The sequence below is a fragment of the Cucurbita moschata genome, unplaced genomic scaffold (genome assembly GCF_002738365.1).
Source record: "Cucurbita moschata cultivar Rifu unplaced genomic scaffold, Cmos_1.0 Cmo_Scf00007, whole genome shotgun sequence".
NCBI lineage: Eukaryota > Viridiplantae > Streptophyta > Magnoliopsida > Cucurbitales > Cucurbitaceae > Cucurbita > Cucurbita moschata.
Genome location: NW_019268523.1, coordinates 4230200 through 4257763, shown reverse-complemented (window position 1 = coordinate 4257763; position 27564 = coordinate 4230200). Strand labels below are relative to the sequence as shown.

Genomic DNA, 27564 nt, shown 5'->3' with positions numbered 1-27564 from the left:
CTACATTTAAAAAATAAAAATGCTAAAACATATTTATAGAAAAACAAACAAAACTAAAAAGATCAGTTTCTAATATATTAGAGGTTTAATGGTTAGTTTAGTTCTCAAGAACAAGGAACCCTCTTCCTCAAAATCATCTCTTTCACTGATAAGAGCAGTTTCCCCCCTGATGAACATCAAGTTTAGCATACAATAAAGCTTAACCTCTCAAATTTTTATGTATATTATATATATATATATATATATATGAATATATATATATATTTCCGTTCAATAGGAAACTGAAAGGTTAACCTCAATAGTCAGAGAACAAAAAACAATACTCAAAACGGAGACCAGAGACCAGCAACTTACTTGAGCATATTAGGCATCAAAAACCAGTTTGCGGTTGAGCTTCTCACCCAACTCAATGATAAAGGTTCTGATTTCCATAGGGGAGAGTTCCACCACTAACTTTTTAGGGTCTACAGCTTCTCCTCTCTTGGCTTTAACTTCATCTGAACCATTCTCTACCTTCCACACCATTCGTTTCTTCTCCATATCTGTCCTTTTTTGATTTGCAGACAAGTTCATTTCTGTTACCCTCTTGATCTGAAATGGATTGGAGAACTATAAGTTACAGAAAGAAGGTAAATGATTAGCAGCTAGTTTTGAAGAATCTGTTGCTCATACCTCCTCTTCTGGAAATAGCTTCTTTAGTTCTACTCTAGTAATCACTGAATATTCCTTTTCCTCTCCAGTCTTTGCCGTTTTCATAAGCCAACAGAATAACATATTAGTATTTAGGATAAAAAACAGTGAGCATTAGGGATTGATCGTTTGAAACATACAGCAGGTTTTTTTTAACTTAGCAGCCAAGATAGCTGATAAATAAAATGATGAACAGTACTTACTGACATTGTGAGATCCCATATCGATTGGAGAGGAGAACTAAACATTTTTTATAAGGGTGTGGAAACCTTTCCCTAGCAGACACGTTTTAAAAACCTTGAGGGAAAGCCCAAAGATGACAATATTTGCTAGTGGTAGGCTTGGGCTGTTACAAATGGCATCAGAGACAGACATCGAACGATGTGCCAGAAAGGAAGGTGGATTGTGAGATCCCACGTTGGTTGGGGAGGAGAACGAAGTATTCTTTATAAGGGTGTGAAAACCTCTCCCTAACAGATGCGTTTTAAAAACCTTGAGAGGAAGTCTAAAGGGAAAGCTCAAAGAGAACAATATCTACTAGCGGTGGGCTTAGGCTGCTACGGACATGTTTTCTCCTGTCCTCTTTAAAGTAGCATAGAAACTTTGGACAGATTTAATAAATGAACCACCAAAATCATAATCTAGATGCAAGGGGATTATCACTGGCCAGGCACTGACAACGATGGAGAAGTTGGCAGGAAGAATTATAACTAAAAAACCATTTTCTCTAGTCCTTTTCTAAAATTTCATCCAGAAAATCTAGAGAAAATAAAGCAACCCAGGATTATTCATGTACAAAATATTAGCATACATAGCCATGGAGCATCAATTCGGGATATACTCGAGTTCGTAAGTACCAGCATAAATGTTTGTATGTCATTCACAAGCAAGATTATAATAAACTCAAGCCAAACTTGATCAAGAGAAAGTGAAACTACTTCCTGAGCAGGGATAGAGTAGCACCTCATACAAATGAGCCAATCGAAGTAGAACGTTTCGATCGTGAATTTCCTGTTTAAAATTAGACGAACGAGACAAGAAAAAGTTACAAATGAAGATGGGTGTTGAAGAAGCATGGGATCAGACCAACAAAAAGATCATCATTACCTGTAAAGTTATAACAGCAACATTTTTGGGTAAACTGTACGAGGAATCAATTCCAGAGAAAGTAAGTTTATGAGAATTTGCCCAATTATCTCCATCCTGCAGGTTAATTATCTAGTAAGGTTAATATAATTATTTAATAATTTATAACTTTACCTTTTCACTTCCTCTAATATTCACCTGTTCAGCAAAGGCTAGGAGAAGTGGAGAAAAGACCTCCTGACCAAAAGAACGTCGCCATTTTGCACCTTCTCCTAAAGGGTCAATTCTGTAATATAACCTTCCTTGAATCTGCATAGCATAATGTGAAACGTGAGTACTAAAAGTGGTACAGGACAGGAAAGGGGAGAGGAAGAACAAATGCAAAATGAATAAAAGAAGAAGATATGAGACAGAGTTTGTGGGGTGATGTGAGAAAAAGAACAATTATATTAGTTAGTTTTGATTTTGCTAATTGAGAATTTTATTGTTTGTTTTTGCTCGTTACATATCGCCATCAACCTCATGGTTTTAAAACGCGTCTGTTTGGAAGAGGTTTCCACACTCTTATATAAGAAATGTTTCTTTCTCCTCTCCAACTAACGTGGGACCTCACAATCCACCTTTTTGGGGTCCAGCATCTACGCTGGCACATTGCCCGGTGTTTGGCTCTGATACCATTTGTAACAGTCCAAGTTAGGGGTGTACATGGTCCGGGTTGGGTTGGGTTGAGGGATTCTTTTGACCCAACCCAAAAGTTCGGGTTGGTTGGATTGGTAACCCAACCCAACCCAACGAGCGAAAATTGTAACATATTGGCGTCAAACTCAAGCGTTAGTGTTCTTAGATCGGCTTAAGTACCACTCTGGCAAACCCATTTATACAGAAGAATTCTTAATATAATTTATATATTTTTATTTGACTCGGGTCAACCCGAAGGTTTTGCCCACGAACCTGAAACCCAACCGATTCAGTTTGGGTTCCGAAAAATGAACCCAACCCTACCTGAAATGTTAATCCAATTCTACCTGAAATGCTAATCCAACCCAACCCAACCCAACCCTTATAGTTTGGGTTGGGTTGGTCCGGGTTGTCGGGTTGTCAGGTTGAATGTACACCCCTAGTCCAAGTCCACTGCCAACAGATATTGTCCGTTTTTGCCTGTTACGTATCGCCGTCAGCCTCACAGTTTTGAAACGCGTTTGTCAGGAAGAGGTTTCCACACTCTTATACGAAATGCTTCGTTCTCCTCTCCAACTGATGCGGGATCTCACAATTCACCCCCTTAAGGCCCAACGTCCTCGCTGGCACATCGCTCGGTATCTAGCTCTAATACCATTTGTAACAATTCAAGCCCACCGCTAGCAGATATTATCCGCTTTTATCCATTACATATCACCATTAGCCTCACGATTTTAAAACACCTCTGCTAGGAAGAAGGTTTCCACACTCTTATAAGGAATACTTCGTTCTCCTCTCCAACCGACGTAGGACCTCACAACATACCTTAACCTGAACTTCAATTCATAATATAAAATAAAAGAAAAGAAGAAGAAAAGCTGTAGGTGCCATATATTTCGTAGAGTTGGGCGCAGGCACTTACGATTAGTCCTCTGCATTCATTATGAATACAAACTGTTTCATTCAAAGCCTCTTCAACACCTCTGGAATCATCTAGTAACAGCCTCCTGTTTAGTAAAAAAACGAACATAAATAAGGTCCGACAACACATTATGCATAAAGAAAAAGTGTCCCAGTGTCAATTAGCAATCTAGCGAGTTGTGATTATATCAACCAACTATCAAACCGCACAGGCAAACCTTCAGCAGCTCTTAGCACCTGTAAATAGGAGCAAAAAGGAACTACACTTCTTCTAAAAAAATATAACTATGCACCTGTGAAGCATCAGCTCTAACTGCCCATCAACTAGGCTGGAGCCCCCTACAGCACGGTCCACCAAAACTGAAAATTCTTTCTTATCATCTTGTGTATAGATCCCAAGATTTATCTGAAAGGACAATTCCATTTAATGAAACAACTACAGAGCACAAGATCAGAAACCATATTCGTCTACAAGAAATGCACACATTCTGGTGAGAAATTACCTTATATTACACTTATGCACTATTCATTTTCGAGTACACAATATGTAGGGCTGGAGATTCAAACTTGGGCCTTTTTGTCTATGTCTTAACTAGTCGAGTTAGGCTTAGGTTGATTACACTTTCATCGACACATGTTCATTGGTTAGGTTGATTATGTTGAGGATGGTTGGGAGGGAGTCCCACATTGGCTAATTTAGAGGATGATCATGGGTTTATAAGTAAGGAATACATCTCCATTGGTACGAGGCCTTTTGGGGAAGTCATGAAAGCTTATGTTCAAAGTGGACAATATCATATCACCACATATCATATCATTGTTGTGATCTGTGATTCCTAACAGATTACTCCTTCTGGGGTGGTAACGTTGACAAAGGAGCCACCCCAAAAGCGACGACACAACTTTTAAACGCTCATCTTACGTGGAAGATAAAGTGTTAATGGCCTCAAGAAATCCTCTAATAAAGAGTGAAAGAGGTTTCAGAGGAAAAACTCGTTGTTATTCTAGTAATTAGAGACATATTTAAAGAACCTGATGTACATCGGAGTCCTAAAGGGTAGTTGTTACAGAAGAAAATGCTCCAAAAAGGTCACAGAGACACAAAATCACTTACTGGATAATAATTTCCTGCAACGGGTTGGTTCACTTCCAGGTTCCAGTCTGCTCTATAGTCTCGAATCTACAAAAATGAATAATCAGATAATATCCAGTCAAGGAATCAGAGGAAATCATCACTCTCCAGATGATGATCAAGTAATTACAATGCGGAAGAAAGTTCTTAGGTTGAGATAAGTCAATTCTAAAGTGAAATAAAGTGAAAAAGAAATAAGCTGAAGTCATACCCTTTTGATGAAATCTCTGCCATTGGAATCTGTATAAAATGTTTTGTTGGTTTTCATAGATGTCGTAATTTGAGTTGCTACTTCTTTGCCAACTCCATCATCAATAGGTATCGGCCCAACCTAAAAGCCACATAGAGTAAGCAACAGTAGCAGTATTAGATGCAGAAATTTACTAAGAGGGAAGTTTGTTTGTTGGGGAGTTGAGAGGTTTGAGAAATAAGATAAATAATGAAGACAAAAAATCACAAGATTCAGAGCAGAAAATGGTTTTATTTTTCTTTTTAGTTAAAAAAATGTTCAAGCCCACCGCTAGCAGAAATTGTCCTCCTTGAGCTTTCCATTCCGGTCTTCCCCTAAAGGTTTTTAAAACGTGTTTTCACTCCCTTATAAGTAATGGTTCGTTCCCTCCCCTCTCCAACCAATAGGGGATCTCACAATCCACCCTTTGGGGGCCAGCGTCCTTGCTAGCACATATAGCAGTGCCTGACTCTGATACCATTTGTAACCGCCTAAGCCCACTGTTAGTAGATATTGTCCTCTTTGGGCTTTCTCTTCTAGGCTTTCCCTCAAGGTTTTAAAATGCGATTTCACACCTTTATAAGAAATATTTTGTTCCCCTCTCCAACCAATGCGGGATCTCACAATCCACCCCTCCCAGTCGGGGGGTGGATCGAATCGAAATTTCCCTAGGTAGCCACCGACCTACAGTTATCCTTAAACTTCCGTGCTTGGTGGAGAAGAAGCGAACAAAGGTACGCTTGCTTCCTGTCTTGTTCTCTGCTGCGAACTGGGATCGCTTGCTCGCCAGCTAGGTCAGATTGGAGCAACCTTTTATGAGTACATAGGACCCTTATTCGGGGACAAGGGGCGGAAGGACCTCTCGATCTACTTACAGCTGCCCAGGAAGAAAAATGTCGTCTAGGCGTTCCCTCTTGCTCCGATCTCCACTACGCCTAGGACGTTGTCTGGGGCGTTAAGACCGGAGCTTTTTGCTAGCAGTAATGCAAGTGAATGAATCTTCGGGACCCAACGTCTACACTAGCACACCGTTCGGTGCCTGGCTCTGATACCATTTGTAATCGCCCAAGCCCACCGCTAGCAGATACTGTCCTCCTAGAGCTTTCTCTTCCGAGCTTCCCCTCAAGGTTTTAAAACGTGTCTATTAGGGAGAGGTTTCCACACCCTTATAAGGAATGTTTCGTTCCCCACTCCAACCAATATGGGATCTCACGTGAACTAAAACTAACATTGACATTCAATCACCAACATATTGAAATTTATTAATAAATAAAAATATATTATTTTGCTTAATTATTATATTATTAATGATAATATTTATTTCCTACATCATGAATACTTCTATAAAGTTCATACACTTACTATTGTACTCAAGTATTTAATTAGATAATTATTTTACAATAAAACTAATAAAGATTAAATTTTCTACGGATATTAATAAATATTTCAAATAATATTAAATTGTAATTATAAGCTAAATCATTTGCAAATAGACATTGCAGCACATGTTCAGTCAATGCCCCTCCTTTCAACCTGTAGTGTCGGAACACCATATGTAGAACAAATCAGGCATTCTGTTATGCACTCTAAGTCTCATCTTATACATTTGCTACTTTGCTTGCTTGCTCAAAGTAAGAGTATAAGAGATTATGCAGTAAAACTTACAGTAAATTCTACTTCAACGTGCTCTCTTCCCTTTTGAAGTCTGGTTACCTACAAATGTTAAAATGGCAAGAACCGAAAATATTAATCGCTGTGTAGTAAAACGTAAGACGACTTACGTTCCAGAGCTTCAATTTTACGACAACGAGATAGCGACCCAAGAGATTTTTTTACTCAGTTGACTAATTCTTAATACAGTTGACCAAAAAAATGATCCAAAATTTCCAAATGCTTTAGCTTTCACGTTCAGATCTCATTATCTTTTTGGTTATCTTCTATGTTGGATGATGAAAGTCCCACGTCGGCTAATTTAGGGAATGATAATGGGTTTATAAACAAAGAATACTCTCTCCATTGGTATGAGGCCTTTTGGGGAAGCCCAAAGCAAAGCCATGAGGAGCTTATGCTCAAAGTGGACAATATCATACCATTGTGGAGAGTCGTGATTCCTAACATTCTAGATATATATTTTCCATCATTCCTTTTCATGACACGAAGGTTCTTATTCAATGAAATTAAGAGCCAAAAGGATTTGGAAGAATACGAGAAAAGAAAATACGAGATCTAACCATGACAGGAACCAAAAGGGATGTATGATCCATGGTGTTTACGAAAGACCTTCCCCAACGAGGAAGTATAACTATAGGGAGTAGAAATATTAGACAGTTTACATCAAGATATAGCTTGGTATACAACATTGTCGAAAAGTTTTGTGTAGGTTTGTGTCTTTTCTGCAAATATTCTCTGATTTCTTTCTACAAATGAAGGTATTAGTAATAGTAATATAAGACCGTCCTATATAAAAGAAATACCATAAAAGAACAAAAAACACTAAAACAAGATAATTAATTATTATCATGAACATGAACAAGATTATTACCTGATAGATCCAGGGATTTATCTGTTGATGTACTTCTTTGATCAACGGACCTCGTATAACTGTCACGGGAACCTGAAAAGTCGAAGAAAGTTCTCTCATGAGAATTATGTTTGATGCCTAAGGTCCTTATTCTCGGCGAGGAAACATACCTGTTTATTGGGAACTATGGGAAATGTCCCATTTGGACGGAAAATATAAGCCCCAGCATTCTGAAAATGTTACCAATGGAGTTAGAAATCAAATGACTGGAATAACCATTTTCAAATAACAGTCTACCTGTGGAGCTTTGTCCCGTCTTCCATCATACCCTGGATAGTAGCTGTATGATTGATCAACCAATTCATCAACCTTCAATGATTAAAAATAGATATGTCAGCTACATAAACTCACAGGTTCTTCCTTCCTTTCTTCTCTTTTTTTTTCAAGAAGAGGGCTCAAAATGAAGAACAGTTCGGTGTTTTTGCATAAGATTGTTATGCAAAATAAACTTGTAGAGTTGCGTAAGATTGTTTGTTAGAATTCATACCAAACTCTTGCTGTTTCCATAAACAATTTTTCCTTGATCTGCAGAAAATTTAAGCTGCAAGTTTCCGTTACCGACTTGAAAAGTGGAAATATCACCGCTCGGAAATGTATGAATAGAAGATTTTATTGAATTAACGCCTGCACCAAAGTGTGACAATGATATGAGTTCCTGTAACGGTCCAGATCCACTTCTAGTAGATATTGTCCTCTTTGGGCTTTCTCTTTCGGGCTTCCCCTCAAGGCTTTAAAATGCGTCTACTAGGGGAAGGTTTCCACACCCTTATAAAGCGTGTTTTGTTCTCCTCCCCAACCAATGTGAGACATCTGGTGTTCCAACTTCCACATACAATTTAGTTCAAACATGGAACAACTCTGTATAAGCCAACCTGCCCTCCTGGAGGTTGAGATAATATATGTGCTGAAGCCAAATGGTGGAACTGAAACTGGAAATGCAAGCCAAAATTTTGGAGTTACAGAAGGATTGTTGCCTAAGTAGGCCTTTACAAAATTTTGGGTCCCACATCGATTGGAGAAGGGAACGAGTGTCATCAAGGACATTGAGTCTTAAAGGGGGTGGATTGTGAGATCCCACATCGGTTGGAGAGAAGAATGGAACATTCTTTATAAGGGTGTGGAAACTTCTCACTAGCAGACGCGTTTTAAAAACCTTGACGTAAAACTCAAAAGGGAAAGCTCAAAAGTTCATAATCCCAAAAATTATCATGTTAGATACTAATTTGCAGAACTAGAACAAAGAAGAAACAACGCACCTGCTCTACATATATAAATTTTCGATTCGAGTCAGCCAGTAGAGCTGTAACCATAGAATCCAACACATTCTGCACGCAAGCTCCCTGCATTGAAAAGCGACAGAGATCAAAACCCTATTTCACGATCATTTCACACGAAGAGTCGGAAAAGAAACAAAACCTGAATGGAGTTATTAGAGCCAACATAATACTGATCAACCGTCTTCAACCATCCTACATCGTCATGCGTATGCGCGACCAAGTGAACATTAAGCTTCCCAGGAACAACACTCTGCGAGGTATTATACACCATGAACTTCGATTCAGCGCCAAAAACCACCGATAGAAGGATCGCACCGAAACATAGCCATAGAGTCCCCGCCATTGAAAAAAAAACTAAACTAAACAGGATGAAGATTTCAAGCTCTAACTCAAACAGAGCGAAGAACTCACAAGTGCTGTTCTCAGTTAAATCGACGAACCAGCAGCAATGGAGCTCGATTTCAACTGCATTTTCAGAGGAGCTATCTCATGGAAAGTGAGTAATGGTGAGTAAAAATGGCGGAAGCGGGACTTTTGGAGTGTTAGACCAACATGACACTCCACGATGTGATATCGTTCGAGCATGGTTACATCTCTCCCCTTAACAATGTACGTCTCCTCTTAACTAACTCCTTCATTCGATATTTGAGGATTTACCAATCTATTAGCACGATTAAGTTTAAGGCATGATTCTAATATTATAATATTATGTTAGACGAACACGACTCTCTACAATAATATTATACTGTCCATTTAAATATAACTTTTCAGATAATGTCAGAAATGACGTGGCACAACAATTTAATGTATATGTTTTTAATTTATAATAATCTTTTTAACTTTGTATTTTTAAAAGTTCTAATAGTTAAAAGATACGTTATATTAGGTATGTTTTTTTCATTTACAAATGGTATATAAATATTATAAAATAAAATAATTGTGTATTTACGTATATTTTCTATATATCACAAATAGGGGTGTACATTTAACTCGATAACTTGACAACCCGGACCAACCCAATCTGAACTATAAGGATTGGGTTGGGTTAGATTAACATTTTAGGTAAGGTTAAGTTCATTTTTCCGAACCCGAACTAGGTTTCGAGTTAAAGGGCAAAACCTTCGAATTGACCCGAATAAAATAAAATATATAAAATGTATTAAAAATTCTTCTTATGGATTTGCTAGGCATTCGAGGCGAGCCAACTACAAGTTTTTGTTTTTATTATTTTGTTATTTTATTGTTTTATTTATATTATTTATTCAGTTTATATTATTTATTCGGTTTATATTATTTTATTATTTTTAAAAATATATCGTTTATCATATAATAGAAAGGTTTATTAATTATGATTTATGCCTACTTAATTTTATTTTTCTATAGGATCGGCAATATATAAATAGACATATTTTAATTAAAATATTTTTATATATTTTTTATTTTTATTATATACAATATCTTTAAACTAAAAATATTTTTTATTTTTATTATATACCATATCTTTAAACTAATGGTTTTTTTTATTGTTTATTTAATTTTATGATCTATTATTTTTATTACTTCAATCAATTCTAAAAAGACGGCGGTTGTTTTTAGTTTTATGATAAATTAATTGTTTTTAGTTTTATGATAATATTAAACTAGGTTAATATGATACAATTTTCGCTCATTCATTTTTATTTAATTTGTTTTGTTTTTGTTTATTTTTTGTTTTTTTTTATTTTTTTTATTTTTTTTTTGTCAATAATTATAGATTGATTTGTGTTTGTCTGTGAACTTTTAATATATTTTATTAAATAAAATTAAAAAAAATCTGACAACCCAACCTGAAAATAGAGGGTTGGGTTGGGTTGTGAAAAGTGTTGGTCACCAATCCAACCAACCCGAACTTTGAGTTGAGTAAAAAAAAATCCTCCAACTATGAACATGTACACCCCTGATCACAAATTATTATAAAATTATCAAAAAAGAAATATAACTCAAATATAATTTAATCCAAAATTAGTTAACCATGTATAAAAAAATTACAAAATTAATAAAAATATCTTGTAGATTATGTTAAAAATATTTTAAAATTTTTAAATTTTTTTAATAACGCTCTTAAAATTATAAAAAAAAAAATTATTAATTTTGGATGAAAATTAATATTCTTTTCAAAAATATATTTTAATTTTTAAAAAAATTTATTGATATCTTTCAACTAAAAAAAATTAAAACCATTAATATTTTTACTTAAAAAAAATATTAGGAGAAGGTTGTCTATTACATCAAATAAATTATCTACAAATGTTTTAACGTTAAATGTGAGTAAAAATATTTATTTTATTTTTTATTTTTTTAAGTTTTAAAAAAATTTAAATGAAAATTTTGAAAATTAAATGATATTTTTTAAACAATTTAAGGATATTTAAGAATATTTTTGAAATTTTTTAAAAAGTAAATTTTATTAATTTAGCCTAAAATAATTAAATTAAAAAATAATTATGTTTCATCGTTTTTCATCCCGTTCGAGGTGGGCCCAAGATTTATTGCAGGGGCAAAAGGGTCAAGAAGAAGAAAATGTAGAGACACGTGTAAAAATGCTCACCGTCTATGCCAAACTAGTTTGGGGTCAAATTTCTGCTGCAAATTGGGGGAAAAAGAAGGCGGTTTTGCAGCCACCGTTCCGATCATTCAATTCCCTCGAAACCCTGTTTTTTTCTGTTCCATTTTTTTTTTCCGGCGGAAGTGTACGATTTTTCTTGACCAAGATGTTGCGGATTGCGGCGAGAAGGCTCTCTTCACTCTCTTCCTCCCATTTCAGGCCCACTATTGCCTCTTCTTTGCCCGGTTCTCACAAGATCATCGATGGCGGTGATTCCGCCCCTTCCAATGATTTCAGATCCGTCACCTCCTTTAACACCTTCCCTTTTGGACCCTTCTTCGATCGTAATTGTAGAGGTTGGAGTTTGTTTGTTTCTCGTTTCTGGTTTTAGTCGATTTATGACGTTTTTTAGGGCTTGATTTTGTGGACCTGTGTTGCCTTTTTTGTTGCTTGAAAGGGAAAATCCTTATTTTATATCTGACTTGCAGTATTGTGTCACTTGCTTGTGTAGCGATACTTGTTTTTTAGCCGTAGATCGTGTTCGATAATCGTCTTTATTGATCTGCTATTTAGGCAGCATTCATGATGTTGAATCATGCTTTGCACATTCATTTCTCGTTGTGAAAATAGTGTTTTTGGGGCATATCACTTGGCCGATGCAATGACTTCCTCGTAGTGTCCATGTTTGAATCTTCCACCGTTTATATTCCAAGTCTTTAACTTGTTCTACCATCGTGTTTGCATTGCACATTCATTTTCCATTTTGTATCCATTGAATTGTTATTTACAGCAATAGGATGATATCCCATTGCTGAAGCAACCCCTTCTCTTTCTTTTCCAATTCTTTCACTGTATGCTTTTATATATATATGCTATACTGCTGAGACTCGTACTTCTCTAAGGAACTGATGTTTCAAATGGTACAAGGTTTTGGTGGATCGATTGTGGTTGCTCTGGTGTCCACTTCGAGTGTATAAGTTTAAGTGCGAGAGTTGTGTTTCTTCTTCTCTAAGGGTGGTTAGAATCATTCAGTTTAGAGTTTCTGTTCTGATAAAGTTCAGTGCATTAATACCTGTTCGAAACTCACTATCCAGGTCCTACAACGAACCGAAATAATGAGCTTTATAGGAAGCTAATCGTTTCAATTCCTCATGCAATACCTGATAGAAAGAAAGAAAAAAAAAGCCTTGACCATTTTGGGGTTCTAACCCATCAGAAAAGCAATAGAGGCATATTTCAAGGATGAAGGGTGATGGAGATGAGGACAGAAAGGCAAAGGAGACTAGTTCCCACCAACAATTCTCCCTAGTAGTAAATTTTAAGCACTTGAAGAAAGAAAACCAAACAAATTAGCTTCCAAAGGTTGTTAAATGTGCCTTAAACCTCACAATTTGAAAGGTTGCACTCAACCCAATGAGGCCTGTATTCTCGCTAAATGCTACAATCCTATGCCACCATGAAATAGACTCCAAAGGGAACCATCAACCATTTTGTGAGTACTTGCACATTCTAAGGCCCTCTGGAAGGATTATATTTGTGCATACTGCTCGACCCTTTGGCAAGAAAGAAACAAGAGGATTTTTCAAGATATCTTTTGTAATTTCATACTATCAATGATTTTTTGAATCCCAAATATATATAGCTTCCTTCTCATCTATCTTTCAAACTACTCAAATCACGCTATTGTTAAATGTGGCAATCATTTGTTTCATATTCGTTTCAGCAAAATTGACGGGCCATTGTGACCCAACTTTTTTGTTTTGGACATTTATTCTGAATCTCTGGTATCTCCTCTATGCACGTTTCTACATTTACTTCTAAGTTCCAACTGTTGAGATCTCTGACAATCAAATGTCATAGAAAATAACCTTTACACGTGCAATTGATTGGAGTTTCTTTTACTCCCGAACTTTTTGTGAAAGTCGTCGATTGAAACGTTGGCTTGAAATTTGTTAGCACTCTGGAAACAGTTTAGAGGCTTGCTTGTCTTCTTGTTTGTAACTTTCAGTGGAGAAGGTGTCCTGGCATGTTATGATTTGGTACTCATTAAATGGTTTAGACGTTGGCCATTCTGTCCTAGGTGATTGATTGGATGATTGCTTTTCAATTTTTATTATGTAATTCAGCCCTTTTATTATGAACGATTCTCTCTTTCTCCTACGGTGAAGTTTTATGATTTTATAGAGATAATTCTTTGCTAGGTTTTGCTTCTGATGCATTGACTTCAACAAAGGAAACCGACTTAGTTCCAGATGTTCCTGCTACTGTAGCAGCCGTTAAGAACCCTACTTCAAAGATAGTCTACGACGAATACAATCATGAACGGTTTCCTCCGGGTGACCCCAGCAAGCGTGCATTTGCATATTTTGTATTATCAGGTGGTCGGTTTGTCTATGCTTCTTTGATTCGTCTACTTGTTCTCAAGTTCGTCCTTAGCATGTCAGCCAGTAAGGATGTTCTTGCTCTGGCTTCACTTGAGGTTGACCTTTCAAGTATCGAGCCTGGCGCTACCGTGACAGTTAAGTGGCGTGGAAAGCCAGTATTCATCAGGCGTCGAACTGAGGACGATATTAAATTAGCAAATAGTGTGGACATTGGATCTCTTCGTGACCCACAGCAGGATGAAGAGAGAGTTAAGGATCCAGAATGGCTTATCGTGGTCGGCGTCTGCACGCATCTTGGCTGCATTCCCTTGCCAAACGCTGGTGATTACGGTGGGTGGTTCTGTCCATGCCATGGTTCCCATTACGATATCTCCGGTAGGATCCGTAAAGGACCAGCACCATACAATTTGGAGGTACCTACCTATACCTTCTTGGATGAGAACAAGCTCTTGATTGGTTAAGAAATCAAGCTCTTTTTCTGGGTCTATAGTGGTTTGGAACGTTCGTCAATGATAAGATAGTGTCTTAAGATTTACTGCTGGCACATATATATATACTTTTTTTCCACGCAATTTCTTTGAGTTAATATTTATGTAATGAGAATGCTGTAGCTGTATCTTGGTGCATGAATGAATCTGAATAAGTTGCTTGAATGGGTGTTGGGACCCATAAGGTGAGATCTTGTGATTTTGTAATTTTGACTTGATAGTGAAATAGGTACCAAATTTTGATTTATTTTGATTTATTTCATTTCATTTCACCATGAAAGCTCGGTTTCTTAACGTTATGGTCGAAAATAGGGACAAAATGTGGGTGAGAAATGTCCTAAGCTCGATTTCTTAACATTATTTCTTAACATTATGGTCGAGAATAGGGACATTTTGGTGAGAAATGTCCTTGCACGTTTTGTCTATATAGAACGACCAGGTTCGCCTTCCAGATTTGGAGCGACAAGGACGCCTTCCAGATTTGGAGCAACAAGGAAACATTCTTGTCATTCCAGGGAATTAATTCTACTTCAATTTCATCTAATGTTGTTCTTATTTTGTTCTTATTGTGGACTAATTTAATAAAAATATCTTTAAATTTTATACTTTTAAAAATAATTTGAACTTTTTAAAAAAATTAAAAAATATCATCTTAAAAAAATATTTATGAAATTTTAAGAATATTAGTTAAACTTTTTTAATAATAAAAAATATCTATGAAATTAATGGAATTTTTTAAACCCTCTTGAAAAGTCAAAGGGTAATTTTTAAACAATTTTAAAGTCAGAGTCATTTTTCTTCCAAACTAATGATAAATATATTTCGTTCTTCTAAACTAATGGTAAATATGTTTCGTTAAGGTTAATATTAAAATTTTCAAAAAATTAGAAGTATTTTTAAAATAAAATAAATAATAAAGAGTATTTTTATTAATTTAAGCGGAAAGACTACATAAATGGACGGGAGTAAAATAAATATTTTGAAATTACATTAATAAGCTAAAAAAAATCGAAGTATAATGATAGCTGAAGTAAGCTAAACAAGGTTGAGGTCAAATATATATTGCTCATACCACTCCTGCGAATCGGGGGAAGAAGGCCGGTTCTTTTCTTCCATCGCCTCCTCTTGAATTCTCAATATCCTTCCAAATCCAAGCCTCCTCAATTCATTTCTGCATAACGAAAGGGTGGACGAAGATGTTGAGGATTGCGGCTCGAAGGTTCTCCTCACTCTCTTCTTCGCATTTCAGGCCCACTATTGCCTCTTCTTTGCCCGGTTCTCATAAGATCGCCGATTCCGGTGATTCCAATGATTTCAGATCCGGTGGATTCTTCAACACCTTCCCATCCGGACCTCACTTTGATCGCAGTTGTAGAGGTTAGGACTTGGTTCTTTATTTCTGGATTTCTTTTTGTTCTTCCTGCTCGTGGTCGATTCATTTCGTTTTTTAGGTTGTTTTTGTCGCGATGCGATGTCCTGTTCGCTGTTTAAAAGGGCAATCCTTGTTCAGTTATCGTAGATATGGATCGGTATTCATCTTTGTTGATCCACTGTTTGATTTCTTTGATGATTTTGAATCATGCTTTTGCGTATTAGTTTCTCGTTTTGAAAATAATGTCAAAATGTGAAAGGTGTTTTTTGGTATTTTCGGGGCATTTTAACGATATCATCTTGACCGAAACAATCGCTTTCTTCTTCGTTGGCAATGTTTTTTGAATTGGTTCCTGTAAAAGCTCACCATTATCAATATGGGATCTTCATTACCAATTTTTTCCCTCTGTTTGTTGGGTATAATTTATTGTTGTTGAAAGAGTATGGTTGTTATCTACAAAGTTTAAGCCATTGTCTTCCCCATGTAGAGTGTTTTTGTTACTATTGGGATGAGTTTGATCAACTGCTTGAATTTGAATATACCATCAACATAATTTGCTAGCAGTAATTTATATTATTCTACGAGAAATAGAGATGTTTTTTGATCAATTAATTTACGCAACAGATAAGAAGGTACGGGGGGATTATTGATCCTGTTACTTGTATGAAATAATGTAGAACTAGCATACGAAAAAATGAACTAGGCTTTAGGGAATTCTGCTTTACCTCGTTCAAGAAGAATAGTCCATGTTTTCGCTGGGGTCTTTCCTTCCTTAAACCTGACTTTCCAGAAGCATCTTGTGAGATCCCACATCGATCGAAGAGGGGAAAGGAGTGTCAACGAGAACCCTAGACTCCGAAGGAGGTGGATTGTGAGATCCCACACCGGTTGGAGAGGGAAACGTTATAAGGGTGTGAAAACCTCTCCCTAGTAGACACATTTTAAAAACCTTGAGAGGAAGCCCGAAAGAAAAAGTCCAAAGAGGACAATATCTACTAACGGTGGGGACCTAGACTGTTACACATCCATCGATAAGAATTTATGTTTTCAGTATTGTAGCATCTTTCAATTAGTATATTTCAGTATCCCTTCAGAAGTTTAGGTCTTTTCTTCGGAGACCCTCCAGTTTCTTTCTTCCTAGGTTTCCCTAAAGCCCGAGCCACACATCTCCACAAAAATCTAGCTTTTCCTCTAAGGCTTCAAAAAGCCACTCCAAAACTGACTCTGGAGTGCACAAAGTCAGGCCAAACTGCTGTACAATCTGACCCCAACCTCAGACACTAGAGGAATAGGTTCTCTGGATTTTCTTGTCCCCTTCATCACGAGCTGCGAACTAATGTCGATAGATTCCAATTTCCAAGCTTCCTTTGTATTCTGTCATGGGTATTCAAGCTTTTGTAAGCAATACTCTAAAGGAAGGCGTTTACATTGTTTGGGACATTAAACTCCCAAATCATAGCAATCCTAGGGGATTTGGAGCTTGTGGGATGTTTTGAACAACTATATGAAAGCAGGTCTTGTTGAAGAAACCCCAGATTCCTCAAGGGACCTGCAAGCTTTGTCCATACCATCTCCCAGCCTTATAGTAACAATCAATTCTATCAACCCAATTCAACTTTCAAATTCTCTATCCATTATATCTCTTCTAAAGTCAAGATTCCAATCATTGTTCTCCAAGTTGCGGTACTCTTCAACCGTTTTTCTGAGCTATAAGGAAGCGATCAGGGAATGGATGCTACCCATTTGTCTCTCCAGAGCCCTTGCTCTTTTTCGCCTTGAAGTTTTTGAATTTGAAGAAAAACACACTATTTCTTGCAATGTCGAACCGAGGTTTGTCTTTTGATGTTCCTTTTGGTGGAAGGGAAGCCCGCCCTAAAGGCGCACACCCGCAAACACTAAAGATAATCCTTTGTGAAATAGCTTCACAGTTTCTGCTAAAAAAAAAAGATTGGATCTCTTTAGTCGAATTCCATTGGCCCTGAAATTCGAACTCACGTTGAAAATCCTTAAAATTTGCTCTAGAAATTAGGCATAGCAAGAACAATTACACAATGCTTTTGTTATCTTGAGAATTGATCTTCTATGCCTCTGCAATGCATCAAACTGCTTCTTTATGAAACAACTAACTCAGATCAAGTTTTATCACAACTAATTGTGGGGCTTTACTCCCTAGCTTCGTACGAATGTCGAGAATAGAAATATTGGTAAGAAATCTTCACTGGAGATGGTTTAGAGGCCTGCTTTTTTATATATAGTGGCATTTTATGGTTCGGTTTTATGTCGGATACTGAAATTAAACATTGAAAAGGCTATTATATGGTTTTGATTTGGAATCTGTCTTTAACGATTACTTAAATCGTTTGAAGGCCGAGCATGAGCTTTTCGATTATAATTTGTGATTCGACACTCTATGCAAGACTGTTTCGTTTTCGGTCTGGCATGGTTTCATGATCTTATGGAATGACTCTGCTAGGTTTTGCTTCTGATGCATTGACCTCAACTAAGGATGATGGCTTAATTCTGGATATCCCTGCAACTGTAGCTGCCATTAAGAACCCTTCTTCAAAGATCGTCTATGACGAATACAATCACGAGCGATTTCCTCCTGGTGACCCCAGCAAGCGTGCATTTGCGTATTTTGTATTATCAGGTGGTCGCTTTGTCTATGCTTCTTTGATTCGTCTCCTTGTTCTCAAGTTTGTCCTTAGCATGTCAGCCAGTAAGGATGTTCTTGCTCTGGCCTCACTTGAGGTTGACCTTTCAAGTATCGAGCCTGGTTCTACCGTGACAGTTAAGTGGCGTGGAAAGCCAGTATTCATCAGACGCCGAACTGAGGACGATATTAAGTCAGCAAATAGTGTAGACATTGAATCTCTCCGTGACCCGCAGCAGGACGAAGAGAGAGTTAAAAATCCAGAGTGGCTTATCGTGGTTGGCGTCTGCACGCATCTTGGTTGCATTCCCTTGCCAAATGCTGGCGATTACGGTGGGTGGTTCTGTCCATGCCATGGTTCCCATTACGATATCTCTGGTAGGATCCGTAAAGGACCAGCACCATACAATTTGGAGGTACCTACCTACACCTTCTTGGATGAAAACAAGCTTTTGATCGGTTAAGAAACCGATCTCTTATTTTCGACGTAACATAAGAGGTTCAAAACCCTCAAGTTATATCAAAAGCAGATATAAGCTGCAGACATGTTTTGTTTCATTTTAGAAATCTTTATTGCAGTGAGAATACTGTAACACTACTTGGCTCATGAATGAATCTAAAATAATTTGACTGAATGAGTGAAAGAGAGAGAGATTAGAAGATCCATGTGGCCATATTGAATTTTGATGCTATGATTCATGTGTTGGAAAATTGTTGTACAAGTTTCAATTCTTTTCCAGAATCTGGACTGATTGAATGTAACTCATGAAGATTCCTACAACTATGGTAAAGAAAAAAAAAAAGAAAAAAAAAAAAAAGAAGAAGATGAAACTGATAATAATCATTGCTCAAAAATACCTTTGACATAGACCATGCCCTTTTCACTCAATTGAAGCTCCTTTCTCATTTGCTCTACTTGCTGGTCATCTCCTTGAACAATAATCTCTCCCAGGCTTCCATCTTCTCCAACTATCATTTTAACTTTGATCTCCTCCTTTCTTGATGCTTTCACCCAGTAATATGCTCCTCTGCAGTTTTCAAACAGCCTCAGGTTAGATTCTAAGGTTCTATCATATATCTCAAATTTTAAGATCATAGATAGAATTTGAATTTGAGAGACCAGTTTATGATATTATTTTATACAAGGTTAATTAAAATTTCGTGAATTTATGCATGTTTATGATAGACTGAATTTCTTACTTGTATATTATTGAGTTCAATTATATATGCATCTATTAGATTAAAGAAAAGGGGTAACACTTAGTCGATGAAATAGGGTAGTAGCAATTTACTAAGTCATATTTTGAAAATTAAAAAAATATTTTAAAAAATTTGCTTTTGGATTTGTGTAGGAGATGAAACCCATAATTGGTAACTGAGAACGAAGAACAAAATTTGGAAGCTTAAAAGATCATATGATTTTCGGAAGGTATGAAGCCTAAACTAAAATCAAAGATCTCAGAAAATCTTGATCCAAACTGACACCATAATTTCTTTCTTTTCCAAAGGTATGAAGGTTAAATTAAAATCAAAGATCTAAGAAAATCTCAATGGATATAGGATATTTATTCGTTGAATATTCGGGTAGCGAAGGAGATCATGATTCAAAGAGGACGTGTTTGAAAGGATTAAAATGGCTTTTGTAAAATCGATCTCAAATATGTCATTAATCATTCAAACTTCTTGAAACATTGGTTTTGAATGATCAAGATTCTAGTAATTTCAAAATGACTATCAAACAAGCATGCATGCCATGAGTCGGTGTTAATATATAGGCGAGAAGTTCAGTGGCACTTACGCTAAGGGACTCAAGCTGCTAAGCCAGAACCAATTGTTGCCAATATCTGGAAATGTTATGGTCAGAACAAGACCAACGCTGGCCAAGCTAATGCACGTACAAAATGTCAACAACGCCGCTTGGCCTCGACTCGGCACCATAGTTCCTTCAAACCTTCACAATTAAACATCGATCGAACATCCAGAAGTTAATTCAATGCAATTGAACTTAACACTCAGAAAAAAATGAATCACAAAATTGTAATAAATTCCAAAAGAAAATCGCATTACGTAATGGTTTCGCCTCTATCAGTGACTTGGAAATTATTGCGAGTGAAGAACGACAGAATCTCTCCAGCAAACTGATTCGGCGCCTTCTTCGATTCTCCTTCACTAACGAATGTCTTCTTCACAACCTAATCGACGCGATTCAATCAATACACAACATAAACAGAGAAATAACAGAACGATGTAATTCGAATTGCACCGGAGGTGAATTTATCAACAACCTTGGATTTGACGGATCGCTTGATGAGAGACCACAGGCCAGGCACGGAGATAACGAAAAGGCCGAGAGAAGTGTAGTAACTGGCCGTGGAATAGCCGACACTCTCAGCCAGGAGGAAGGCGGAGTTGTGGTGATCTTGAAAAGCGACAAGCGGCTCCACATTGACTCTTACCGCTACCGATCTCTGCGGCCTGAAATGAGTGCGAGGTCTGCCAAAGCATGGCCGTGGAGTTAGGTCTCCGGCGGAAAAGGAGCTGGGAGGGAGAGATGGGGAAGGAAGAGGATAGAGATGAGATGGTAAAAACTTAACCGCCATTAACGTCGACCAGAGAAAGGAGGGGGAGTGAGTTTGATGAAGAAGAAGAAGAAGAAGAGAGAGCCACAGCCACAAGCAAGAAGAAAAGGATAAAAGCTTTGCTTGTGAACGTCACTGCAGCATCTTGTGGTTGCCGTTAACCTTCCCACAAATTGGCTCACTTGTTCTTGAGCCGACTTCTTTTTTTTCTTTTTTTCTTTTTTTGTTAAATTACCATTTCGTCCAACAATTTTATATTTTTTTTTATTAATATGTCCCTAAATTTAAAAAAATATATATATATATTTAATAGGTCTAAGAAATCAATATTTAATCGATATTTAGATTAAAAAAATTAAATAAGTCTTCAATAAATTTCTTAAATACTTATTAGACATAAAATTTAAATTAAAATAAAAAGTTGAAATATTTGTAATATAAAATTCAAAAAATATAAAGATTTATTAGAAATTTTTAAAAAATTATAAACTTTCCTTCATATGCTTTTATTATTATTATTATTATTATCATTTTTAAATATAAAATTCGAAAATATAAAGATTTATTATAAATTTTTAAAAATTTATAAACTTTCCTTCATATGATTATTATTATTATTATTATTATCATTTTTAAATATTTATTCAAAAATATAAAGATTTATTAGAAATTTTTAAAAAATTATAAACTTTCCTTCCTATGTTTTTTTTTAATATCATTTTTAAATATAAAATTAGAAAATATAGAGATTTATTATAAATTTTTAAAACATTATAAACTTTCCTTCATATGCTTTTTTTTTTATTATTATCATTTTTAAATTTAGGTATATATATATACATATACATGTACGACACAAATTAAAAAAAAATTGTAGGCTAAACGTATAATTTTAATTTATTTTATTTTTTATCAGTTAATTAGAGTTAGGATTGGGATGAAACTCAAAAATATAGTAAGAATTAAGATTAGAGATGAGAACGTGAAATATATGTCCAATAACATGGAATATATATTCAACCAGACTGTAATATATTTTTAAAAGTATTGATTTTAGTCGAGTTGTAAAATACATCAGATTAGCTAAAAATTAGATACTGGAATCTGAAATATGTACTATTCGACAATACCATGAGATATTTACCTGTCTCTTTGAAATCAAAGGTTTAAATGGTTTCCCGTTCAAACTCAAAAAGGGACAAAACAAAAATTCAAAATTTTTAAAAATTAATTGATTTAACCGAGTTTACGCCTAAAAACTTTCTATTATATGTCGAGGAAGCACTTACTTTTATAGACGTGCAACAAGTCAGAGATTTATTGGATACAAAATTGATAATTTTAAAATATATTAAACACGGGCACAAAATTGAATTTTCACGAACTAATAGACAATTTCAAAGGATTAACTACACGTTTAGACAATTTGGATCCCATATTTACAAAAACGTTCAATTTCTAAAGAAAATATCAATTTTGTCAATACCTCGTGTTTTAACTAGTTGTTTGACTTTAAAACTTGCCGTTTAAAGTATAGTAAAATACTAAATTTTTTATTTTGTGTCAAATAGAGGCTCGATCTATATGATATTTATAAAATAAAAATTATTTATTTACCGTACATCATTACAAGTATAACGTTTAACTGAACAAAAAAAATTAAATAATTTGTGAAGGTATTAAACATTTATAAAGTTTTGGGACAAATTAGAAAAAAAAAAAAAACTTATTCCATCTTTTTAATCCTTTTTAAAGAATTTAAAATTTTAATATATAATTTAATTTTTTTTTAATTTTATGAGTATTCTAATGTTTTTTTTATCTAAAACAAAATTTAGAAAAATGTTTAATATATCTTTTAAATTTTAAATTTTGGTCGATATTTATTTTTTTTATACGTAGGAATTTATTAAATATAAAATTAGGAAGTTGTGATGGCATTAAATATAAAATTTATATTTATATTTAAGAAATTAATTTTTTTTTTATTATATCAGAGACCCATTTTTTTTTTTTTTAATTTGAAGACTTTTAAGACACAAATTTTAAAACACCCCTATTTTTTAAAATAAAAAATACAAATTAAAAAATTTTAATTTCTTATTATAGGAGGGATACATTATTTATATTTTTATTACATTTCATTTATTTTTTTAATAATATAATTAAAATATAATTTTTTTATTTTTAAATTCAAAACTTAAAATTATGGTCGAGATGTATTTATTTAATGAACTATGCTCAAATTGGTTAGAAATTTTAATTCACTTATTATGAAATTAAAAATTATGGTACACGTGGGTGAAGATTAAGCTAATTTGAGACATAAAATACAAGTATAATTCAACCGATATAAAATATTTATTATTATATATTATATTATATGGTTGAATTTAAAATTTAAAATTTATAAAATAAAAAAATAAAAAAAAAATAATAGAGAACGAGCCAAGCCGAGCGTAGAGCCCGCGAATGTGAAATGCACACGAGTTTAACGGTTCCGAACAACGTCTGATCTTTTGCCCTCTCTCTTCTTTCTCTCTCTTCTTTCTCTCTCTTCTCTGAATGGGCATTTGGGTCTCTGTTTCAGTGCCTCTCTCTCTATCTCTTCAACTTCAGCCTCCACAATATTTCGGATAAACGCCAAACCCTATCTATCACTCGCTTCCGCTTTCGCTTTAGCTTCAGTTTTCATCGATTACATCTTTCTTTTGTTTTATTGCCAAATTCTCATCGATTCTTAACTGCGACTTCTTGCACTCTTCGATGTTTTTGCGGCGATAGAAACTTCGTTTCGGACTATTGTAGGTATTCTCTTAGTAATCTGTTTCTTTATGTTGATTCGATTATGGTTTTTTTTTTCTTTTTTTTCTTTTTTTTTTGTTTTAATTCTCCGAGGTGTTTATTTTTCTTGTTTTGGGTTTAATTGCATTGCTATGGCTCTTGTGGCTACCTTTGTATTCCTCTTATGGTGTGGAATTTGTTTTTGGTTGTGTGCTGAGGTTTTGTAGTTGTTTTTGGAATGATGAAGAGGAACGGGACCTTTGGTTTGTAATTTGCTAGGTTATTCTTTGATGGGTTTGGTCTGTGGTGTTTAAGTATCGCTGTTACTAGGTGTATGCTTGGTTCTGTAATGTTTGCAAGTGGAGGATGAAGGCCCCCCCAGCTCCCTTGTGTGGAACTTACAAGTTGTATGTTTAGTCAATTTTTTTCTGTAGAATCATTGCAACTGTTCGCCACTGAATTAACTATCGTCATTACTCACACTGGGGTTACTGAAAAATGCATGTCGAATTGTTTTTCTCTCTCTCTCTTCTTGGCGTTCTTAAATTCATCGTGAGACTTTGGTATAATTTTAATATTTCTCTCTATGTTTGTTCGAGTTTTTCTGTACTGGTTATTTATGCAATACTTGTGTGCAATATAACCATTTCGATTGAAATGACCCTTGATGAGAAAAAAGCGATCTATCAATTTTTTTTTTTTTTGGGTACAGAAAATTGGGTATTCTAGTCATTTTTAATCCATGATATGAAATTGGAAATTTAAGGGGATAATTATCTACCTGAAATTGGGATGTTTCGTTTTAGCGGAATTCTGCATTTTAAAACATGTTTTAAATTTGAATTTCTGTTTCTCGACTTATGATTGTTTATGGCTGTGATTTGTTCTCTCTATGACAAAGGATGTTGTGCAAGTATACTTAACTTATTCGTTATTATAGAGTAGTATAATTCTCGGAATGATTTTGAAATCCCAACCCTGAAATTAGTTTTTGGTGCTGGCGTTGGGGCTTGATGATTTTAAATTCTGAAAGGTTCATTAATTCTTTTATTTTTATTTTTTTGTTTCTCAGGCCTCACATAAAACTTGTTGCTGCGCTACCTATGTGGTAGTATGGTGTGTTACTGGAACTCATTCTGATGCTTGATTGATGGCGGCCAATCAACGTAGAAAAAGATTGAGTTCTGCCAGTGTAGTTGGTCACAGTTCAAGAGAACCATATAGAGTGAGAAAAAAGAATTTGGCACTGCCACGCAGTGATGCAAATTTAAGACCCCATATTACTCTGGCATGGGATGGGAGTAAAAAAAGAGTTGTTTCTAAAAGGGAACAAATTGGCATAAGTTGGAGAAAATTAAAACCATTTGTTGATTCAGTTCCCAAAGAACAAACTATACTGGCTGACGTTTTCGATGTCCCTCATGAGATTTTTGGGTTGGAAGATTTATCAGAAGTTCTTTCACTTGAGGTAGCAATATTTTTGTCGTTAGCCCTTGTTATGTGTATCGAAGTTATCACTTTCCCTTCTGTATTTCTTTCTATTCATTTGGCCTTGAATTTTTTGCAGGTTTGGCATACTTATCTTTCAGAAAATGAGAGGAACAATCTGAGAAAGTTTCTTCCTGGAGAACAAGAAAATGAGACAGACTTGGTGGGAGAGTTGTTTTCTGGGAATAATTTTCACTTTGGAAATCCCCTTGTTAAATGGCAAGTCGTCCCTTTCCAAAAGGAGGGTTTCAGAAATGCCCTCCAATCTAAATTGATAGTTAGGATGGAATAATTAAAAATTTTATATTTAATATAGGTTCCAAATTATGGATATTACTTCCCGTTGACATTTGTTTCTAATAAAAAAGAGAGAGGAGAGAAAAAAAAAACACAGTTGTGTAGACCATGGCACGAACCAGGGTGACTCATGAGTCATGCTTGGGCGGGTAAAGAAGAGCCTCAAATCATAGGTTCTTTTAATTTAATTTGTTTCTGATTCTGCTTATTGAAGTTTGGAATTTTGTTTCTTATATTCTCTATCATTACTTTGTGATACATATTTACTTTATTGTTCTATCAGACTTTTTGGCAATGATAAACTTTGAAAGTGTTAAAATTTCTTGGAGGAATATTGATGGCTATTGGCTACGAAGTAACTGTTGAATTTTCCAAAAATGTACCTGCAGGGAGTCTTCACTTTGCTCTGGTGCCCTTCACCCTGATGCAGTTCTTCAGCATGAACAGTGCTTAAGGGCAGATAAAAAAGCATATTCCCGTGAGTTACAGAAGTATCATAATAAGTAAGAAGCGTACTTACGGCTTAACCTGTAAAATTGCCATGTATAATTTAATGATTTCAACAATGTATCCTTATCTTTTTGTAAAATTACAATTTTCTGTAGCCTGTCTTTCAATGTTGTTTACTTCAACTGAAGCATATTGTTGCTAATATTAGTTCCTTCTTGTGGCAGTATGATTGGATATCTACAGAAACTGAAGGATAGATGTGCGAACTGCAAAGATCCAGAGAAGGAAATCAGACATCAAATATGGAGGTTGATAATACCTTTTCTTTTTCTTTCTTTCAAACACATAATTCTTGACCTTCTGCTCCCAATAGACTTTGAACATAAGCTTCGTCAATTTCCTTATTACTGTAATGAAGGAAATTTATAGCTGGCCACTGGCATATAAAATTGCATCAAAATTGTTCTTTCTATTTTTTCCCGTTAAATTTCAAATTGAATGACATTTAGTGGTTAGTGTTTGTAATTGGCTAATCTTATAAATATATTATTGATTTATCCTTGTTACTTTTCTGTACAAGTTTTCCTCACTTGGAACGGGAAGAAGTCAAGGTTGGCATTCAATAATTAATCTTGGAACGGGAAGAAGTTAATTAGCAAATATTTTAATTTAAACCCTGCCAAGTGCCAATTTTGCCAATTTGATCCAGAAGAAAATGAAATAAATTCAGAATGCACAATGTACTTTAAACAGGTCAAGAAGTTCAGAAAATAGAGTCTCCACCAGAGTGAATGAGTCCAGATTTGACTATCACGAGGACAATACTATAGCTACATCAGAGTCTGATTCGTGGGCTGCAGAGGAGAAAGCATGTAGTAGTGATAACCAGAATTCATTCATGAAGGGTAGAGAATTTTCAGACAGGTAACTTTTCTCACGTTTGGGAATATGCATGTTCTTCTTATAATTAGCATCCTTTTGGTTAGAGATAGTTCCTGTAAGGCATTACCATGGTTTTTTTTGCTACAAGTTATGAATAGGTAGTATAGGTGCACATCAATGACATCATGTTTTCCTTTGAGAGGCGGTTTCTATATACTCAATCAGGGTTTTGTTCTGTTGACTATATACAGTTTTTATGATTAACAGGATTTGCAATAAAGGATACAAGCGAGAAAGAGTCAGAACTTCATCCACTGCTTTATATGACAAGCTTAATGTTGGTACTAGAACTGAGGAAAAGCTACAAAAGCGCAACATCCAGTGTAGTGATGGCTCCAAATATATGTCATATTTCAAGGTTAGGTGATGTTTTATGAATTTGATTATGTATATAACCTTGGAGCAAATGTCGTACATACGACATAATAGTACTTGCTCTAAAGCATGCACACTTGCTTTAATTTGGGTGATATTTTCATGTTCAACACATATCAAACCCTCGTACATGTTGGCACTTGTTAGACATGTATCAGCCCCCTGTTAATCAAAATAGTTGCTGCCAAATACCTGTTAAACATTTAGATAAATTTCAGGCATCTGTTTAACAATGGAAGTGTTCAAACAGATATTTATACTTTCTACAAAATAGACATTAGAAGAAGTATAGGAGAAAAACAATAAAATTTGAGAGTTAAAATATCGAACTTGTTTGAAAAATTGAATAGGATGGAAAGTTTTGGTAATGGTTTCTTTGGATCTCCTAGGTCGGTAAGGAAGCTTTCTTGGATAATTGAAGGAAAAGTTCTTTTCAGGGTAGAATAATTAAGGTTTTCTTTGCATCACTCTACCTCACCTAGGGTTGTCCTGGATGCCACATTTTGTGGTTATTTTATGTAGTTCGTGGTTTGATTTGTGTATTGAACCTTTTTTTTTTTTTTTGGGGGGGGGG

At 35.2% G+C, this 27564-nt stretch overlaps 5 protein-coding genes and 1 long non-coding RNA gene across 7 annotated transcripts in view; 3 read left to right on the top strand and 3 right to left on the bottom strand.

Moving 5' to 3' along the window:
• Nucleotides 1–237: 237 nt before the first annotated feature.
• On the bottom strand, nt 238–9099 carry LOC111445159 (probable alpha-mannosidase At5g13980). The gene is made up of 17 exons (XM_023083395.1): nt 8734–9099; nt 8537–8657; nt 8190–8366; nt 7805–7941; nt 7555–7626; nt 7428–7487; nt 7279–7350; nt 6402–6449; nt 4719–4838; nt 4490–4555; nt 3669–3781; nt 3377–3461; nt 1975–2085; nt 1798–1893; nt 1654–1701; nt 673–741; nt 238–591 (listed from the first exon to the last, which is right to left on the bottom strand). Exons 1-17 carry the CDS (start codon nt 8935–8937, stop codon nt 364–366), a joined length of 1827 nt encoding a protein of 608 aa, XP_022939163.1. The 5' UTR covers nt 8938–9099; the 3' UTR covers nt 238–363.
• A 2096-nt stretch (nt 9100–11195) lies between these two features.
• On the top strand, nt 11196–14297 carry LOC111444974 (cytochrome b-c1 complex subunit Rieske-4, mitochondrial-like). The gene is made up of 2 exons (XM_023083131.1): nt 11196–11534; nt 13380–14297. The coding sequence occupies exons 1-2, from the start codon at nt 11345–11347 to the stop codon at nt 14021–14023; spliced, it is 834 nt and encodes a 277-aa protein (XP_022938899.1). The 5' UTR covers nt 11196–11344; the 3' UTR covers nt 14024–14297.
• Nucleotides 14298–15078: 781 nt separating this feature from the next.
• LOC111444975 (cytochrome b-c1 complex subunit Rieske-4, mitochondrial-like) lies at nt 15079–18786 on the top strand. Its single transcript, XM_023083132.1, has 2 exons — nt 15079–15427; nt 17896–18786. The coding sequence occupies exons 1-2, from the start codon at nt 15247–15249 to the stop codon at nt 18537–18539; spliced, it is 825 nt and encodes a 274-aa protein (XP_022938900.1). The 5' UTR covers nt 15079–15246; the 3' UTR covers nt 18540–18786.
• LOC111444977 lies at nt 15835–16624 on the bottom strand. The gene is made up of 2 exons (XR_002710773.1): nt 16432–16624; nt 15835–16138 (listed from the first exon to the last, which is right to left on the bottom strand). It is a non-coding gene; the product is annotated as an uncharacterized LOC111444977 (long non-coding RNA).
• Nucleotides 18744–20800, bottom strand: LOC111444976 (protein COFACTOR ASSEMBLY OF COMPLEX C SUBUNIT B CCB1, chloroplastic). The gene is made up of 4 exons (XM_023083133.1): nt 20361–20800; nt 20143–20267; nt 19874–20026; nt 18744–19103 (listed from the first exon to the last, which is right to left on the bottom strand). The coding sequence occupies exons 1-4, from the start codon at nt 20673–20675 to the stop codon at nt 18917–18919; spliced, it is 780 nt and encodes a 259-aa protein (XP_022938901.1). The 5' UTR covers nt 20676–20800; the 3' UTR covers nt 18744–18916.
• A 2348-nt stretch (nt 20801–23148) lies between these two features.
• The window catches only part of LOC111445111, an 8758-nt gene continuing 4342 nt past the window's right edge, over nt 23149–27564 (top strand). The window contains exons 1-7 of one of the 2 annotated variants that reach the window (XM_023083343.1): nt 23149–23458; nt 24511–24906; nt 25006–25145; nt 25613–25726; nt 25898–25981; nt 26427–26597; nt 26823–26973. In XM_023083343.1, coding sequence (XP_022939111.1) covers nt 24589–24906; nt 25006–25145; nt 25613–25726; nt 25898–25981; nt 26427–26597; nt 26823–26973 — 978 coding nt within the window. In that variant the 5' untranslated portion in view covers nt 23149–23458; nt 24511–24588. Of the gene's footprint in view, nt 23463–24510; nt 24907–25005; nt 25146–25612; nt 25727–25897; nt 25982–26426; nt 26598–26822; nt 26974–27564 lie in introns of both variants that reach the window. The other variant, XM_023083342.1, reaches the window with a different exon arrangement.

Excerpts from the sequence above, each read along its gene's own strand:
- LOC111445159 (XM_023083395.1), bottom strand. The coding sequence starts at position 8,937 with ATGGCGGGGACTCTATGGCTATGTTTCGGTGCGATCCTTCTATCGGTG. Across the intron at positions 7,488-7,554 it reads GACGGGACAAAGCTCCACAG|AATGCTGGGGCTTATATTTT; the intron begins GTAGACTGTTAT and ends TAACATTTTCAG. Across the intron at positions 4,556-4,718 it reads GCAGAGATTTCATCAAAAGG|ATTCGAGACTATAGAGCAGA; the intron begins GTATGACTTCAG and ends TCATTTTTGTAG.
- LOC111444974 (XM_023083131.1), top strand. The coding sequence starts at position 11,345 with ATGTTGCGGATTGCGGCGAGAAGGCTCTCTTCACTCTCTTCCTCCCAT. Across the intron at positions 11,535-13,379 it reads CTTCGATCGTAATTGTAGAG|GTTTTGCTTCTGATGCATTG; the intron begins GTTGGAGTTTGT and ends ATTCTTTGCTAG.
- LOC111444975 (XM_023083132.1), top strand. The coding sequence starts at position 15,247 with ATGTTGAGGATTGCGGCTCGAAGGTTCTCCTCACTCTCTTCTTCGCAT. Across the intron at positions 15,428-17,895 it reads CTTTGATCGCAGTTGTAGAG|GTTTTGCTTCTGATGCATTG; the intron begins GTTAGGACTTGG and ends TGACTCTGCTAG.
- LOC111444976 (XM_023083133.1), bottom strand. The coding sequence starts at position 20,675 with ATGGCGGTTAAGTTTTTACCATCTCATCTCTATCCTCTTCCTTCCCCA. Across the intron at positions 20,268-20,360 it reads AGCGATCCGTCAAATCCAAG|GTTGTGAAGAAGACATTCGT; the intron begins GTTGTTGATAAA and ends CGCGTCGATTAG. Across the intron at positions 20,027-20,142 it reads GATAGAGGCGAAACCATTAC|GTTTGAAGGAACTATGGTGC; the intron begins GTAATGCGATTT and ends TTAATTGTGAAG.